The sequence below is a fragment of the Xenopus tropicalis genome, chromosome 5, assembly GCF_000004195.4.
Source record: "Xenopus tropicalis strain Nigerian chromosome 5, UCB_Xtro_10.0, whole genome shotgun sequence".
Lineage (NCBI taxonomy): Eukaryota > Metazoa > Chordata > Amphibia > Anura > Pipidae > Xenopus > Xenopus tropicalis.
The window spans coordinates 68,937,962-68,954,851 of record NC_030681.2 but is presented as its reverse complement, the minus strand read 5'-3'; the positions used below and the strand labels follow the sequence as shown (position 1 = coordinate 68,954,851).

At 37.0% G+C, this 16,890-nt stretch overlaps 1 protein-coding gene across 9 annotated transcripts in view; it reads right to left on the bottom strand.

Moving 5' to 3' along the window:
• The window catches only part of lama2 (laminin subunit alpha 2), a 337,794-nt gene that overhangs the window by 17,582 nt on the left and 303,322 nt on the right, over window positions 1–16,890 (bottom strand). For all 9 annotated transcript variants that reach the window (XM_018094209.2, XM_018094212.2, XM_018094210.2 and 6 more), the window contains 7 exons: window positions 16,197–16,321; window positions 12,693–12,855; window positions 11,347–11,491; window positions 10,716–10,854; window positions 4,721–4,841; window positions 2,182–2,358; window positions 1,395–1,540 (listed from right to left, as the gene is read on the bottom strand). In XM_018094209.2, coding sequence (XP_017949698.2) covers window positions 1,395–1,540; window positions 2,182–2,358; window positions 4,721–4,841; window positions 10,716–10,854; window positions 11,347–11,491; window positions 12,693–12,855; window positions 16,197–16,321 — 1,016 coding nt within the window. The remainder of the gene's footprint in view (window positions 1–1,394; window positions 1,541–2,181; window positions 2,359–4,720; window positions 4,842–10,715; window positions 10,855–11,346; window positions 11,492–12,692; window positions 12,856–16,196; window positions 16,322–16,890) is intronic.

The window sequence follows — 16,890 nt, the reverse complement described above, 5'->3', positions numbered from 1 at the left end:
ATGCAATGAAGAATGCAGGCTTACACAGGCAGATCCTGCTTGGATTGTGCAAATAAAGTGATCTCAGGACAGGAGGTTAGGAGAAAATGATTCTCCAGCAGAGTGCACAGCTAGAGCAAAGTTTCTATGGATACAACCAGTGTCATCTTATCCTTGGCTGCTAGACTGGAGGGTGTGTTTGGTAACCTGAGGTTATAAGAACTGAGCATGCTCAGTTAGCCAAGAGCCAAAGTCAGTTACTAAGGAAGGGGGCTGAGTGGGTTAGAGGAGGAGAAGGAATCCTAAATGATTCAGGGGATGCTGCAGCCTTACTTTTACCTTTGAACAACAGGAAGCTCAAATAATCTTTTAAATGAAAACTCGTACTAGTACTGTAGCCTGGGATTATTTTAGATTTGAGACTGTTGTCTGTGTAACCTGTATGCACATTTTGCATTTTGCTCTTAAGGGTCACTTGTACAATAAGAAGTTTTAGATAGGAAGATTGTGTGTTTGTGCTCCTCATTCCTTTGTTTAGTTTCTATCCATTATTAGAATAGCAGTTTTGAAAGGACATCAATAAGTTAAAAGACAAGTAACACTATGAGGTTCAGTAGGGTAACTGTGTAAATTGTGGGGGGCCCTATGCCACAGATTGGAATATAAAATAAATAAATTCCCCAGTTCCAAATAGGAAATGTGCAGCAATTACAGTAAATGATTAGTGGGTGCTATCAGATCTACCCTGTGCTGGGGTCTATCGGGGTAAATGCCCCTACTCTCTATGCTCCAAATATATATTCTTTTACCAAAAGTCTTCCAATATGATTGATTGAAAGTAATTGTTCAGAGATAAGCAAATTTTTTTGCCTGATACAGATTTATGGTAAGATATCTAAGTGCTAGAATTTCAGCATGTATTTTGTTTCGCTGGAAAAAATATTTTGTTTTTCAGGCAGGAAATGAAACCACTCACTTTAATGCATTTGGCAAAATTGAAAATGCTAAAAAAAATGCTTGCCGACTTCAAAAAAAGTCCATTCTGTTTCTCCATTCCATTAATTTTTTGCTAAGTTAAATGGGGCAGATTTGCTAATAACTTAGTGTTGGATTTCTAATTACTAGAGCCTTCAGGCTCGAGCTATCATAAAGGAAATCCAGTGTGAGTTAAGGAACTCATGCAGGGTTCTCGGCAATGATACTTTGTTAGTTGAGGTTCTTTTCCCTGAGCGGACTTTTGGCAGCTGAACTTAAGCAGGTTTTCCTTTATGATTGCTCAAGCCTGAAGGCTGTAGCAATCATAAATGTGCCCCTTAATGTTTGTAAGCTAAAATCTAGTGGCTGCATTACAGCATAGAGGAAAACTATTTTGCATTTGGATGTAGTAAAGGCTAAATTTATCTTTTGAAACCTACTTTCGTGTTCTTTCTAGCCGGAGAGAATGTTCTTTCCCATCATGGAACTCCCCCTTTTCAGGTCTGATGGTTATTCTGTAGACGTCTTTACCTCCTGAGATGGTAACTTCCAAACGACCTTTCTTTAAAAGGACAGCATAATAGACCTGTAATTAATAGATAATAACATAAGTTTAAGTACTTAATGACAAAGATGCATCCCCTTGTTCATTGTACCCGTACTTGGATGAAATACATTTTTGTATTAAACCAGGCTGTAGTTGGGATTTGATAAGCAGCTACACTGATTGTGCTTTAAAACCCAGTGCATGACTTTCAAGCTATAGGATATCCCATGGAAATGTATATTTTTGGAACAAAACATGGTTATTCCTACAAGCAATAGTCTTTGGGTATTTGAAGCACTACATCGACGGCCCCAACACGGGCAGTACTTGTCTGTAGCTTGGATCAGCAGTTTCCCGACTGTGGTTTAAAACTCAGTAGGTGGTTCAGCAGAATGAGTGATCCATGGAAATAGTAATTTTAGAGAAAAAAATGTTCTTGCCATGATAACACTTTTATAAATGAAAACAATTTGAAATTCTGTTAGTTAATAACTGCTGACCCATATGCTGTAGGTCAAACAGATAAAAACTAATTGTGTATTTTTAGTTATGGGCTAGGGCACTTGTAAACTTTACAGTTGAGTGTAACAACTGTTGAAAAAGTGTACTTCAGCCTAGGAACCACTTGAAAGATAGCCAAAAATAAATCAACAAATTAAATAGTCAAAATAATTGCATACTTGACCACTTTGTCTACGTTTCCTTCTAGGTGGAACCAGATTGCCTCCATTGCCGAACAAAATAATGCCCGAGTCATTTTTGGTGCTGAATGACAAGGTAATCTCAGTCCCGACATCTAGTGATACTGGTGGTAACTCCAAAAATCCTGGTTTTGCGAAACTGACCAAGTATACTTTCTGCAAATGGAGGAATACATTTTACTTTCGCAAAATGTTATATTTTCAGCACAACTTAAGGTTTGCCTTTTATAACTTCCCACAATATTACTGTATGTAACAGGTTCTGCCTACCCCTAGTTCTGTCATTCAAGTTGAAAGGGTGGCCTCTGGTTCTTTAATCTTTTCTATGGACATTAGGTAATTTACCTCCTTTCAAATGTTGTATGTCAGAAAACTCTGGGGTTATTTCTACTATAATTTATGTAGGCAATACATAATATATACAAGCAGAAAAATACTTGTTATTTTCTAGAGCACCTGTCTTTTTAAAGCCTTTATTGGTTCAGTTCTATTCAGTGCCAATCACTGCAAACCAATCAGCCTAGAATGGGTCAGCTTGCCTATAAGGACACACACTAGAATTTACTTCAGTATTTGTTGCTTATAATAAAACTGCTTTATAGCCTTCCTTATGAACCAAACTCGTAAAGCATGCAAACTGATCTCTGCTGAATAGCATGCAGGTAATATTATCACACAATAAACAGATACTGAACACAAAGTAACAAGATTATAAATCTAGATTTTTATTAAGTATATTTTCACATAAACAAATTTAATTAACTGTCACTAGAGTTGCTTGATCATTTTAAATCAAATTTCTTTGGAAACAACTAAAGACTTGCTGTCCATACCACTTTAATAATAATAAACCTTTGCTAGCCGTGCAGGTAGAGAGTAGGGAATGTGCACATACTGCAAAGTTTTTTTTTTTAAAACTGTTTTATGCTTTATTGCTTGCCTAGTCATTAAGGTACATCAACCCACAGGAAATTACCCCAGCACTGTCTCATGTCATGTGCTTTCTGGTTAAAGGAAATAATCCATCTAGCAGGATCCCTATGGTGGCATATCGTGGACTAAATCCCATGATACTGTTACCGAGCCTCATGTTGAAGTAAAGGTTAAACCATGTAGAATTGCTGAGGCATTGAGACAAACTCTGCAAGAAGTAATGCTGACTCTGGGATTAATAGAAAAATCCCATAGTGATTGGTATAGCACTGTTGGTCTGATTTCTAGACCTCATGGCGAATTAAGATGAAACGTGCATCAGCCCTCTAAAATCATTTTTATTGGGTCTTCAATAGCTGAGGGACCGCACTCCTAGGCAGGCAGGTAATACCTTAAGCAGTAAGCACAGGAGACAGAATTAAGGTTAGCTCGCCCTAGGGGGAGGTAGGTTTTGTTTCATTTACGTTTACAATATTATGGTGACCAGTGCACCTTGCTCACACTTTTGCCATGTCTTTGATGTAAATCTTACAGTAGTGGTGCAGGGTTCCAATTCTTTCCCTATTCTAAGATTTTGTAATAAACCAAATGAAGTCTCAGTTTGATGCCTACCCATGAATAGAGAAACTAGGCCCCGCCAGTTACAACACTAGGGGGCACATTTACTAAGCAATTTTATGAAAAAGTCAATTTTTTATTTACTTCTACATATTTTTGAGATTTACAAATGGGTTTTTGCCAGAACTCTAAAAATTCGAGTTTTTCAAAAATAACCCACAGTTCTTGATTTATTAATGTTTAGTCAACTTTTTTTGTCAAAAAAAATTTGATCTGTCGAGTACCATTGAGTCCTATGAAGGTTTACAATAGTAGAAGAATAGACTAGTCAGTGACAGCCTGTCCTTGACCCATTTTCAAGGAGAAGTGAATCCCTTTATTGTTTTCTGTCTAACTCAGTTTCAAGTGGAAGTTAACCCTCCTCATTATTTTCTATTTCCCACATCTTCAAGGGGAACTTAATCCCATCATTATTTTCTGTTTCACCCAGTTTCAAGTTAAACCTAAACACATTATTGTTTTCCAAGAATGAGTGCCAGTGCTCCTAAAATGATTGCTGAAGCACTTCCTGTTTGGGAAAAATAAAGAGGATTCATGGAAACAAACGTCTGTTTAAACTCAAATTTTTCAACTTTCAATTATACTTTTCGTTCAAATGATTCAAGCATTATTGTCACATTTCTATAAATACAACAACGACCTAGTTTAATTCGAATTTAGACCATGTCAAGTTTATATGGCTTTTTTGGAAAAGACTTCTCTCCAAAATGCTAAATGCTGAGGAACACCCAGTAATTTATTTGAACAGGAAGCTTACACTGGCTGTAATGTACTTTAAATTTTTTATGAATATAACTGTCCTAATTTCTAATGGCATGAAATTTACAGAATGTTATTGATTTAACAGTTACTTAACAAGTTCTGAAGTGCATGGCCTTATGAACATTGAGAAAATATGTTATATATACATACAGTATTTGGTATCTGAAATACTGAGATTTAGGAAAGAAAAATAAAGTTGACAAACCTCAAGAGCACATCCTTTTGTTACACCAATATAATCTGAACTGCTGAGTAAATTGTATGGTGTTCGAGATACTTCAATGTCTTTCAGACAACCAGAATACTTCTTCAAATTAACCTCAGGCCTGTCGAAGAACAGATAGAAAAACAATTGTAAACAATAGAATTTCCTGATATAGAAAAAGTAAAAGTTTGTCTGGTAATACATGCATTTATTTACATGCCTGTGTGAGCTATAATGTGATTTAGATGTTGACTTAATAGACAGCAGAGCTATATGTACGGTGTTCCATAACAAAGTAAATGCAATCATTCAGATTCAGGGAAGGTGCAGTAATAAACAGGCAATTATGTAAGTTTGGCCATAAGGATACCATATACTGAATATATTAAGCAAATTCTCTATGAATATAATTTGAATAATATAAAAAAAAGGTCAAAATGAAACATTTCCTCATGTTTGTACGAAACAACTATAAAAATAAAATATAATTTGACTGCAGATCTGTATTTTTGTCACATGTCTTGCAACAGAGCAGGATGATCCAGAGGTGGGGAGAATCAGTGCATCTAAAAATCTATGTCATATGTTTTAATTGCAAATGTAAAAAATGAGTTACAAGAACAAATATGTATAGTTAAAAAGATTCCTATTTATCCATATCCATATTTAATCATACATATCCATATCCACATTAAGTGCACTTTCCATTTCTGTGACTTAAATAGTGTTATCCACCACAAAACTGTTTGCATGATAAAAGGAAATATAGTCTAATGTTTTAATAGGTATTACACATTTTCAATGGCTTTACATTTATTGTCAATGTAATTGATATTTAAAGTGGTATCTGTCTGACCGTGTAAAATCTGAGATGCATTTGACAACACACATACTAAAGAGTACCTAGCATCAAAAAATTGTTTTTCTCTCCATAAGTGCAGGCTAACAGAACTAACACTCCAGATGATGTAAATATTGAAAAGGCCCCTATCAAGCTTTTGTAGGGACCCCAAAGAATTGGGCCCCTCCAGGATTAGTTCCCCTTTAGACAGGCACCATGAGGGTGGCCTTATGAGATTTGGACACCTAAAGGTGGTCCTGGGTGTTTATGTGTGAAAAGGGAGTTTCCCTGCAAGTTAACAGCAACCACTAGATGTCGCTGTGCTAAAAGTATAAAAAGGGCTGACACCCATTTTGTGCAGGTCTTCGTCCTGGGACTGCTTCTTGTAAAGAAGCGTATAACAGGCTTGTGTTCTAGTACAGGAGGTACTGTAATAGGTCACTCTAGAAGTGACAGGCAGGCTAGAGAGAACGGGCAGTGATAGCCCCAACAGGAGAGAGAGGGGTTAAGACCCCCCAGCACTCATGGCTGGAGTTAAGGACCTGTAGTGTGTAGTAAGGGGAGCCAAGTCAGCACCTGGGAGTGTTCCCAGTGAAGGGGCCCTACGCGTGGACCGGGGTGAGTTCCTAGGTGGAAGCATCCGGCGGGAGTATTTTTTAAAGTTGGCAGACATATTGAAAATGATGAGTAAAACATGATTGGGCTGTGTTTAAGTAGCACATTTATCAAAGTGTGAATTAAGAGCTTACTGCAAAAAATCCTCACCCACTCTCTCTTCATTTCTGTAGGAATTTTAGAAGTGTATTTATCAATGAAATTTAAGGTTCACCACTTGATAAATATGCTTCTATAAATCCCATAGGAATGAATAGAAAGTGGGTGTGTTTTTCTGTGGTGAGCGCTAATTTCACACTTTGATAAATCTGCCCCTTAGTTTTTGAAATTCTAGTTTTATAATAAATAAACACATTTGAGTTTGGTGAGTTTTTTTTAATTAAGCAGAAACTTGAAAATGTACAAATTGGAATTTTGATAAATAGGCCACCATGCCTTCTGAGATGTAGCAAGTTTTATTTTGTGCAGCCTTTTGTTGTTGCAGTTGTATTTCCTTTGAAAAAAAATATTATTTCCGAATCACAAAAGCAGTGTTAAATGCAACACAACATGCTTTTTGCAACAACTTTTATTGTTTGCCCTGTAGAATGGAAAAAATGTGAACTGTTATATTAACAAAAACTTGCTTTAAAGCATTGAGCTTTAAAGGTCAAGTGTTCCATTAGAAAAGAAAAACAAAATAACAAAAGAAAAAGAAAGCATTAAGGATTAACACATCAGGGCAGATACATTTTAGGAGCATTTTACAAAGTTAATTAAAATGCCTTCTGCAAATCAGTCATTAACAGATTGTAGTTCAACAAAAAAAAGCTGTTGTTTTTTGTTCTTATGAGGACCACCATGGCCCACTAATGTGTAAAGCTGTATGATGAAAGAGCAGGGACTCCAAACAAAACATAACCATTTAGTTTAATTTACCATACAACCAATTGTTTTGAAGTTGGGGGTTGTTTACTCAACACCTGAGTGCAAACAGTCTCTTAAAAAACATAAAAGAGAAGTAGACACAAAATTGTTGATAATGACAGAACTAAATTTAATGACAAAACACAAGGTACTTACTGTATGTAGGGTAATGTAATACAAGTTGCACCAGGTTGGGTAAACCACAGCAACCAATCAGCACTCAGCATTTATTGATCACTTACTTTAAAGTAAATATTTGGTTGTATGGTTTACTAGACTTATTTTTTTTTACCCCATAAGGGCTCTGGCACACGACTAATGGTATTCAAACCACTACTATCACAAACTTAAGACCAAATAGATATTGTGTTACAACATTTTTGTCTCAATCATACACAAATGAGGGTTTTTATTATTTAGGGAGAAAAAAAATCCAAACCTACATGGCCCTGTGTGAAAAAGTAATTGCCCCCTGAACCTAATAACTGGTTGGGCCACCCTTAGCAGCAATAACTGCAATCAAGCGTTTGCGATAACTTGCAACAAGTCTTTTACAGCGCTCTGGAGGAATTTTGGCCCACTCATCTTTGCAGAATTGTTGTAATTCAGCTTTATTTGAGGGTTTTCTAGCATGAACCGCCTTTTTAAGATCATGCCACAACATCTCAATAGGATTCAGGTCAGGACTTTGACTAGGCCACTCCAAAGTCTTCATTTTGTTTTTCTTCAGCCATTCAGAGGTGGATTTGCTGGTGTGTTTTGGGTCATTGTCCTGCTGCAGCACCCAAGATCGCTTCAGCTTGAGTTGACGAACAGATGGCCGGACATTCTCCTTCAGGATTTTTTGGTAGACAGTAGAATTCATGGTTCCATCTATCACAGCAAGCCTTCCAGGTCCTGAAGCAGCAAAACAACCCCAGACCATCACACTACCACCACCATATTTTACTGTTGGTATGATGTTCTTTTTCTGAAATGCTGTGTTACTTTTACGCCAGATGTAACGGGACACGCACCTTCCAAAAAGTTCAACTTTTGTCTCGTCGGTCCACAAGATCTTTTCCCAAAAGTCTTGGCAATCATTGAGATGTTTTTTAGCAAAATTGAGACGAGCCATAATGTTCTTTTTGCTTAAAAGTGGTTTGCGCCTTGGAAATTTGCCATGCAGGCCGTTTTTGCCCAGTCTCTTTCTTATGGTGGAGTCGTGAACACTGACCTTAATTGAGGCAAGTGAGGCCTGCAGTTCTTTAGATGTTGTCCTGGGGTCTTTTGTGGCCTCTCGGATGAGTTGTCTCTGCGCTCTTGGGGTTATTTTGGTCGGCCGGCCACTCCTGGGAAGGTTCACCACTGTTCCATGTTTTTGCCATTTGTGGATAATGGCTCTCACTGTGGTTCGCTGGAGTCCCAAAGCTTTAGAAATGGCTTTATAACCTTTACCAGACTGATAGATCTCAATTACTTTTGTTCTCATTTGTTCCTCAATTTCTTTGGATCTTGGCATGATGTCTAGCTTTTGAGGGGCTTTTGGGCTACTTCTCTGTGTCAGGTAGCTCCTATTTAAGTGATTTCTTGATTGAAACAGGTGTGGCAGTAATCAGGCCTGGGGGTGACTTCAGAAATTGATATTGAAATTGAAAATTGAAATAGATAAACCACAGTTAAGTTATTTTTTAACAAGGGGGGCAATCACTTTTTCACACAGGGCCATGTAGATTTGGAGTTTTTTTTCTCCCTTAATAACGTAAACCTTCATTTAAAAACTGTGACAAGTGTGACAAACATGCAAAAGAATAAGAAATCAGGAAGGGGGCAAATAGTTTTTCACACCACTGTACATAGCTAATTTAGGTTTAAAAAAGATAAAAGTCCATCAAGTTCACTCTTTAAATAACCTGGGTTAATTGACCCTGGTTCATCTGGGTCACTGGTTGACCAAATGTTATACCTTTATTATATACATTTATTTATATTACACATTTATTATTATTATAGTTATTAACTAGTATTTATAAAGCACCAAAACATTCTGTAGCCTTCTGTATACAAAAGAGCTTGTTGCACAATAAATCACGAAAAATCGCAGGCTATTTTTTGCAAGAAACTTTTCAGCAACAAAAAAACCCAAACCGAAAACTGAGCAGAGATATAAGATCCATTATCTGTAAACCCATTATCCAAAAAGCTCTGAATTACAAAACTGCCATCTCCCATAGACTCCATTTTAAACAAATGATTCTAATTTTTAGAAAATATTTCTTTTTTCTCTGTAGTATTAATACAGTACCTTGTACTTTATCTCAACTAAGAGATAATTAATCCTTATTGGATGGAAGAAAACCCTATTGGGTTTATTTAATGTTTCATTGATTTTGTAGTAAACTTAATGCATGGAGATCCGAACTATGGAAAGATCCCTTATCTGGAAGACCCCAGCATTCTGTATAACAGATCCCATACCTGTATTAGTAAATACCCGCTATTGCAAAGTCTTGAGTGTAACCAGGGGCTGGGTGAGTATCTGGAGATATGTTCACAAATTAAGGGTGGGCCAGAGTTATAAACTACTTTAAATGTGAAGGTCATTAGTTTGAATTTTATTCTGAATGGTAGCGGAACCCAGTGCAGGGACTGGCAGAGTGGCATGAAAAGAAACAGTTGCTAAAGTGTATGAGCCTGGCAGCAGTATACATTAAGAGGCGTATTTATTATGCTGTGTAAAACGAATTCGCCGAAAAAACGGAGTAAAAAGCTGTGTAAAATAAATGGAAAAGATCGCCATCTGAACGCCGGATATTACGCCATTATTTTCCATAAGTTCCGGTGGAAGAAAAAACGCGTAAAACAATTACGCCGATTTTACGCTGCTTTTACGCCATTTTTACACGGCGAAGCCTGGCAATGTGTGGCGAATTTTCTCGCCGTTTTTTACACAGCATAATAAATATGCCCCTAAGGGTGAAGACACACAGAGCTACTTGTCACAGCTACTAAACGCCAGAAAATCCCCTGCCATAGACAGTACTGTGAATTGTCGTAGAGACAATCATCAGCAAATGATCAGTAGTAGCCATGACAAGTAACTGAGAGTAACAGTATGAGAGTTCAGGTGTGGCATGATAAGAGAGTAAAAATACTTTTGTGATGTTATAGGATTGTTCAGATTGGTCGGCTTTAAAATTGGGTCACTGTTGTTTCCTTTCTAAAATTTTAATTGCTTAGATATATTTTCAGTTTCCGATTTTAATGAAGGTACAATATACACCCATTTACAAAATGGAAATAAAAATGTGCTTTCATAGAAAATGTTGTTATATTTTAAATTAAAAGTGCAAAAGGTATTGGGTTTCTTTTTTACTTTCCCACCTTAAATCTGCAATGTTTTTATTAAAAAGAAATAATAATTTTGTTGCACTCTACATCTACATCCTTCATTATTCAAAAGTGAGTGGAAATAAAATCCCTAATCCATCGACAGTGTACTACTGAAATGAAACAGATAATACTGTATATATTTTACATAAGAGTAATAAGCTAAAATGCATTTTAACGCTAACACTATTTATTATAATTAGAAAGGTGTATGTAGTCCCTTTAAAATCTTATAAAAAAATCTTATGAAAAAAAAATATTTACCTTAAGCTCCTCAGTACTGGTAGACCTCCAAAGTAAATCTTCTCATCTGATTTTAGATTAAGGCCATAGTTGCTTCCAGTTGACATAATTGTTAGTTTGTCCACTTCATTGGTCTCTAGATCCACAACTGACACATTGGCTAACAAATATTGAAAAAATCATCAATAGTGTGCCACAATGCAATGTACATCATTTCAGATGTGCCGCTCATTTTACTTAAATATACTTTGTTATGAAATATAAGCCAGTTAGAGAAACACCTCTGTATGCAACTTTCTACATTTAAACGGAGTATGAATTTCCATGCAAAAATCAGGTTGTTTATATTGCTGACGTAGACTGAGCAAGAATGGTGAGGTTATATTATAAATAACCCATAACTATATGCAAAAGCTTGCATTTGTTTTAGAGTGCTCATGGAATACAGACTACTGACAGTATATCCTGTCAGTATATCATATCTATGCTAGTACTGTGTACTAGCATATATGATGCATTAGACCTCTCACTTATTTTTACTTGAAAAATCTATCTTTTTAATTACCTATTAAATGATATATCTTAAACACTAAAAATCTAATTAACACAGTTAAAAAAAACACAGTGTTTATGCATGCGTTCAATCGCCTACCTTGTTTCTGTATCCTAGAGAGGGTAAAGGACTTCCATTTTCCATCATTGTGATTTCTGTCACTAACTGAAAAGGCAGTGCCTGACCCCAGATCATAGCTAACTTTTATACGCCCATCAGTCATCTCCACACTCATAAAATCTTTCTGTTGAAAACGAAAAGTTGAAGATTTTTTTGCTTTAGTACAAATGTCTTTTCAGGTCCCTTACTGCATTCTATGCTGTTGAGAAATAGCACATCTCACATAACAATCAGCTTGTTGTTTTTCTCTCATGGCAGGTGACAGAAAAGATCGGTTTTATGCTGCAAAGGTTCTAATGAGAAACCCAAAATGCATTCATTATAATAATGATGTCCAATGCTGCTACATTTAATTATGAAGCATTCAGAGACAGGGGCTGTACACAATATCTCAGTAGTTGTCTGCAGCATTAGTATGATGTTAAGCAACAGAATAAATAGAATAAGTCGGGTCTCAAAGCCATGAAAGGAATAAACTGTACAGGATTCTCTGTCAATGCTTATGGAAATGCTGGCTATTTTACATTTGCTTTAGTTAATATTTTATTTTGCATACCAAATACCACTTTTGCAAGAAACACTTCTCTAAGCAAACAGTCTCACTGTGCTTTTTGACAAGCAATGTATACTGTATTACACTTATACATATAGTAGACTAACTGTTAATTGGTAAATATCATTGCTCAAGGGCCTTCTAACTTTAAAATAAAGCTTGTCACACATTGAGGAACATGTACAAGATTCTTAGCAGTTTAGGCTACTTCATACATGAGAACTAAACAGTTAAACACCACCATTATCCAGCTTACATGCTATGTGTGAACCTAAATATCTAGGTAAGTATACTGTATGGTACTACAGTAAGTTTAATGTGTTCTGACTGGTGACATCAGACCATGCCACTTTCTGCCTTATGCCCTGATTATACAATTAGTGGGGACATAACAAGGCCAGACAGGCAAGTGAACAATAGCATCTTATAGAAACCTGAAACTGAATGCAGAGATAACAAATATATTTATTTATTTTACATTACTTGATCCTTAAATGTGACCTGCCACAGTCCTTTTCAAATTAAACATGAAACCAAAATTCTTTTTTTTCCATACTTGTTATAAAAGGTATTTACAAATCTTAGCTGTCAATTATATATTGCTATGCCTGAGGCATAGAGGCAGGGCAGGTGATTTGTATTTGGAATTATTTCTAAGGGTCCCCTTAAAGTCTTATTGGCTGTGCCAATATGCACTTGAAAATAGAGCTGACTACCTTTTGTAATGTGTAGGCATTAGCTATAAATAGTTATGTTAGAGCTGTTACCCTACCAAGTCATTTGTTGCCAGGTACATAAGAAGTGCATTTGAAGAAAAAGTTTTGAACTTGAACATGATTGTTGAAATATTGGGATTCCATCGGATGGGACGGTTGACCAAGGCATATCCTTCTCCATCAAACTGTACTGTCCCCTCGCTGTCTGCAATCTGTGGGCTATAAATAAAATCACGGTTAATAGAGAACTCATGGAGCTATATACTAAACTTACTGAACGAGCGTACATTTTCAGAATCAAAGTTGAGCACAGGGGTTACCATCTTGGATTTTGTTAGGAGTCACGCAGTGACACACAGATGCACAGCATGCTCTGGGCAGCTACAGAGACTAAGTTTTGGGGCCTTCACAAATTCTCAAGCAGAAAATGAGGTTTGCCTGCCATATAAGCTGATTCTACAGGGCTGATTATTAAAGTCTGATACAAGCAGCATTGGTTTCTGAGCTGCAATGTAATGGCAATCTGAATTAATTAATAATCAGCCTTAATAATATACTCACTGTAAATATATATATAATATACAATATATTGTGAGTTAGATGGGGAGCTACTGTGGGCATATTCAGGGGTACAGATCTTCATTACTAAAGGGCTGTGGTTGTTATGGGCTGGTACAGAACCTTGAAACATAATAAACAGAATTTATAGCCTACTTCTTTGTTAAGCATTAGTTCTCCTTTAAGTTTAAATCTCCATTAAATCCATTCAGCATCTTAAAACCTTTCCAGAATTTCATTTGTATAAAGTACAAGTTAGAGAGACTTAGAAGATCTTATGCAAAAGCTAAACAGGAAAACCTATACTTCAATGACCATTCTTGTATCCCCGTATAGATGAGGGGGATGAGGCCCAGCTATTGTTGCAAATGGAGGAGGCTTCAAAACTGGGTCAAGTTGTTGTTATGGGGGACTTAAATTATCCGGACATTGACTGGAGTAATGGGGTGGCTAAGTCAGAAAAAGCTAGTAGGTTTGTAAATATGCTAAATGACAACTTTTTATTTCAGGCAGTTCAAGAACCCACTAGGAATGACGCTATTTTGGACCTGGTGATTTCTAATAATAATGAACTTATCTCTAACATTTGTGTGGGTGAGCATTTGGGGAACAGTGATCACAACATGGTCTCCTTTGGGATAATGCTGCAGAGACAGCTCTATAAGGGAGTAACTAAAACGCTCAATTTTAGACGTGCAGACTTTGCCAGTATAAGGGCATCTCTGCAATGTGTCAACTGGGAAAGGCTTTTCATGGGGTTAGACACAGAAGGAAAATGGAACATCTTTAAAACATTGCTTTGTAGGTATACACAACAGTATATCCCCCTTGTAAGCAAGGAGAGGCATCGCAAAGCAAAACCTTTATGGCTGAATAAAAGTGTTATTGTCGAAGTTGGTAAGAAAAAACGTGCTTTTAAAGCATTCAAGTTAGCTGGGACAGCGGAAACTTTCATCAGGTACAAGGAAGCAAATAAAGCATGCAAAAAAGCTATCAAGCAAGCTAAAATAGAAATGGAAAGGGATATTGCTGCTAGGAGTAAAAAGAATCCTAAATTATTTTTTAATTATGTGAATAGTAAAAAAAATGAAGCAAGAAGGGGTGGGAACTTTATTATCACGGGGGGTAAGTTGGTTGATGAGAACGGGGAAAAAGCTGAAATTTTGAACTCTTATTTTTCATCTGTCTATACATCTGAGGAGCCAGATAATGAAGGCTTCCCTTGTAATATGCCCAGTTCTAGTAATTTAGCTACTGGCGCGTGGGTCACTCGGGAGGAAATTCAAAAGAGACTTGAACATGTAAAGGTAAACAAAGGTCCAGGGCCGGATGGGATTCATCCCAGGGTATTAAATGAGCTGAGCGCTGTGATTGCCAAGCCTCTTCACTTAATTTTTCAGGATTCATTGAGGTCTGGCATGGTGCCAAGAGACTGGCGGATTGCTAATGTGGTGCCGTTATTTAAAAAGGGATCCCGTTCTCAGCCTGAAAACTATAGGCCTGTTAGTCTGACATCAGTAGTAGGAAAACTTTTGGAAGGGGTAATAAGGGATAGGGTACTTGAATACATTGCAGTTCACAATACTATTAGTTTGTGCCAGCATGGTTTTATGCGTAACAGATCTTGCCAGACTAATTTAGTTGCCTTTTATGAGGAGGTGAGCAGGAACCTTGATGCTGGAATGGCAGTTGATGTCATCTACTTGGACTTTGCTAAAGCGTTTGATACAGTACCTCACAGAAGGTTAATGATCAAATTAAGGAATATTGGCCTAGAACATAATATTTGTAATTGGATAGAGAACTGGCTGAAGGATAGAGTACAAAGAGTGGTTGTAAATGGAACATTTTCTAATTGGACCAGTGTGGTTAGTGGAGTACCGCAGGGGTCAGTCCTTGGGCCTTTGCTTTTTAACTTGTTTATTAATGACCTGGAGGTGGGCATAGACAGTACTGTTTCTATTTTTGCTGATGACACTAAATTGTGCAAAACTATAAGTTCCATGCAGGATGCTGCCGCTTTGCAGAGCGATTTGACAAAATTAGATAACTGGGCAGCAAACTGGAAAATGAGGTTCAATGTTGATAAGTGCAAAGTTATGCACTTTGGTAGAAATAATATAAACGCAAACTATCTACTGAATGGTAGTGTGTTGGGGGCATCCTTAATGGAGAAGGATCTAGGGGTTTTTGTTGATAACAAGTTGTCTAATGCCAGGCAGTGTCATTCTGTGGCTACTAAAGCAAATAAAGTGCTGTCTTGTATAAAAAAGGGCATTGACTCAAGGGATGAGAACATAATTTTGCCCCTTTATAGGTCCCTGGTAAGGCCTCACCTTGAGTATGCAGTGCAGTTTTGGGCTCCAGTCCTTAAGAGGGATATTAATGAGCTGGAGAGAGTGCAGAGACGTGCAACTAAACTGGTTAAGGGGATGGAAGATTTAAACTATGAGGTGAGACTGTCGAGGTTGGGGTTGTTTTCTCTGGAAAAGAGGCACTTGCGAGGGGACATGATTACTCTGTACAAGTACATTAGAGGGGATTATAGGCAGATGGGGGATGTTCTTTTTTCCCATAAAAACAATCAACGCACCAGAGGTCACCCCTTTAGATTAGAGGAAAGGAGCTTCCATTTGAAGCAGCGTAGGTGGTTTTTCACAGTGAGGGCAGTGAGGTTGTGGAATGCCCTTCCTAGAGATGTGGTAATGGCAGATTCTGTTAATGCCTTTAAGAGGGGCCTGGATGAGTTCTTGATCAATCAGAATATCCAAGGCTATTGTGATACTAATATCTACAGTTAGTACTAGTGGTTGTATTTATAGTTTATGTATGTGAGTGTATAGATTGGTAGGTGTGGGTTAGGTGTGCTGGTTTTACTTGGATGGGTTGAACTTGATGGACACTGGTCTTTTTTCAACCCTATGTAACTATGTAACTATGTAACTATGTATCTGCTAGTCATTTTACAAAACATTATTCATGGTTAGTATTTCTTTCTGTACCTGATGGAGCATCCTTTGCAGTCACCCTCTCTGTCCCGGTAATTCCATAATCCAATAGGTTTGCCATCCAGAAATGTTTCTCCCATGCAGCCAGAGAATGTGGTGATTTTAACAGCATCAGGTTTCTGTGATAGTAATTGTTAGAGGTATTAAAACTGTCAGCACTTTGGAAGGCCCAAGTGAAGGACTGCATTAGGGTCACTCTTGTCTCCAAAATATGCCAGAAGATAATCTGAAACTTATTGACCCACTAAAGGGCCTATCTTAACTGGCTTGTGGACTGATTACTGTATATGCTATTGTGAGTTTATTATTCTATCTTAAATTTATAAAAATCAAAAACTCTTCTTATGCTTTGTTTTTCCTGCTGAAATATCTAAGCTTTCATATTGTACACAATTGGCCCTAGAAATGTAATATAATTGTCAGAACTCAAGTTAAAAATGGTGATTTTAAACAATGCAGTCCCTTCTTTCCCACAAAAGCCAAATGTTTAAAGGAACAGTAACACTAAAAAATGAAAGCGCTTTAAAGTAATAAAAATATAATGCACTGTTGCCCTGCACTGGTAAAACTGGTGTGTTTGCTACAGTAACACTACTATAATTTATATAATAAGCTGCTGTGTAGCCCCGGGGGCAGCCATTCAAGATGGAAAAAAGGAGAAAAGGCACAGGTTACATAGCAGATAACA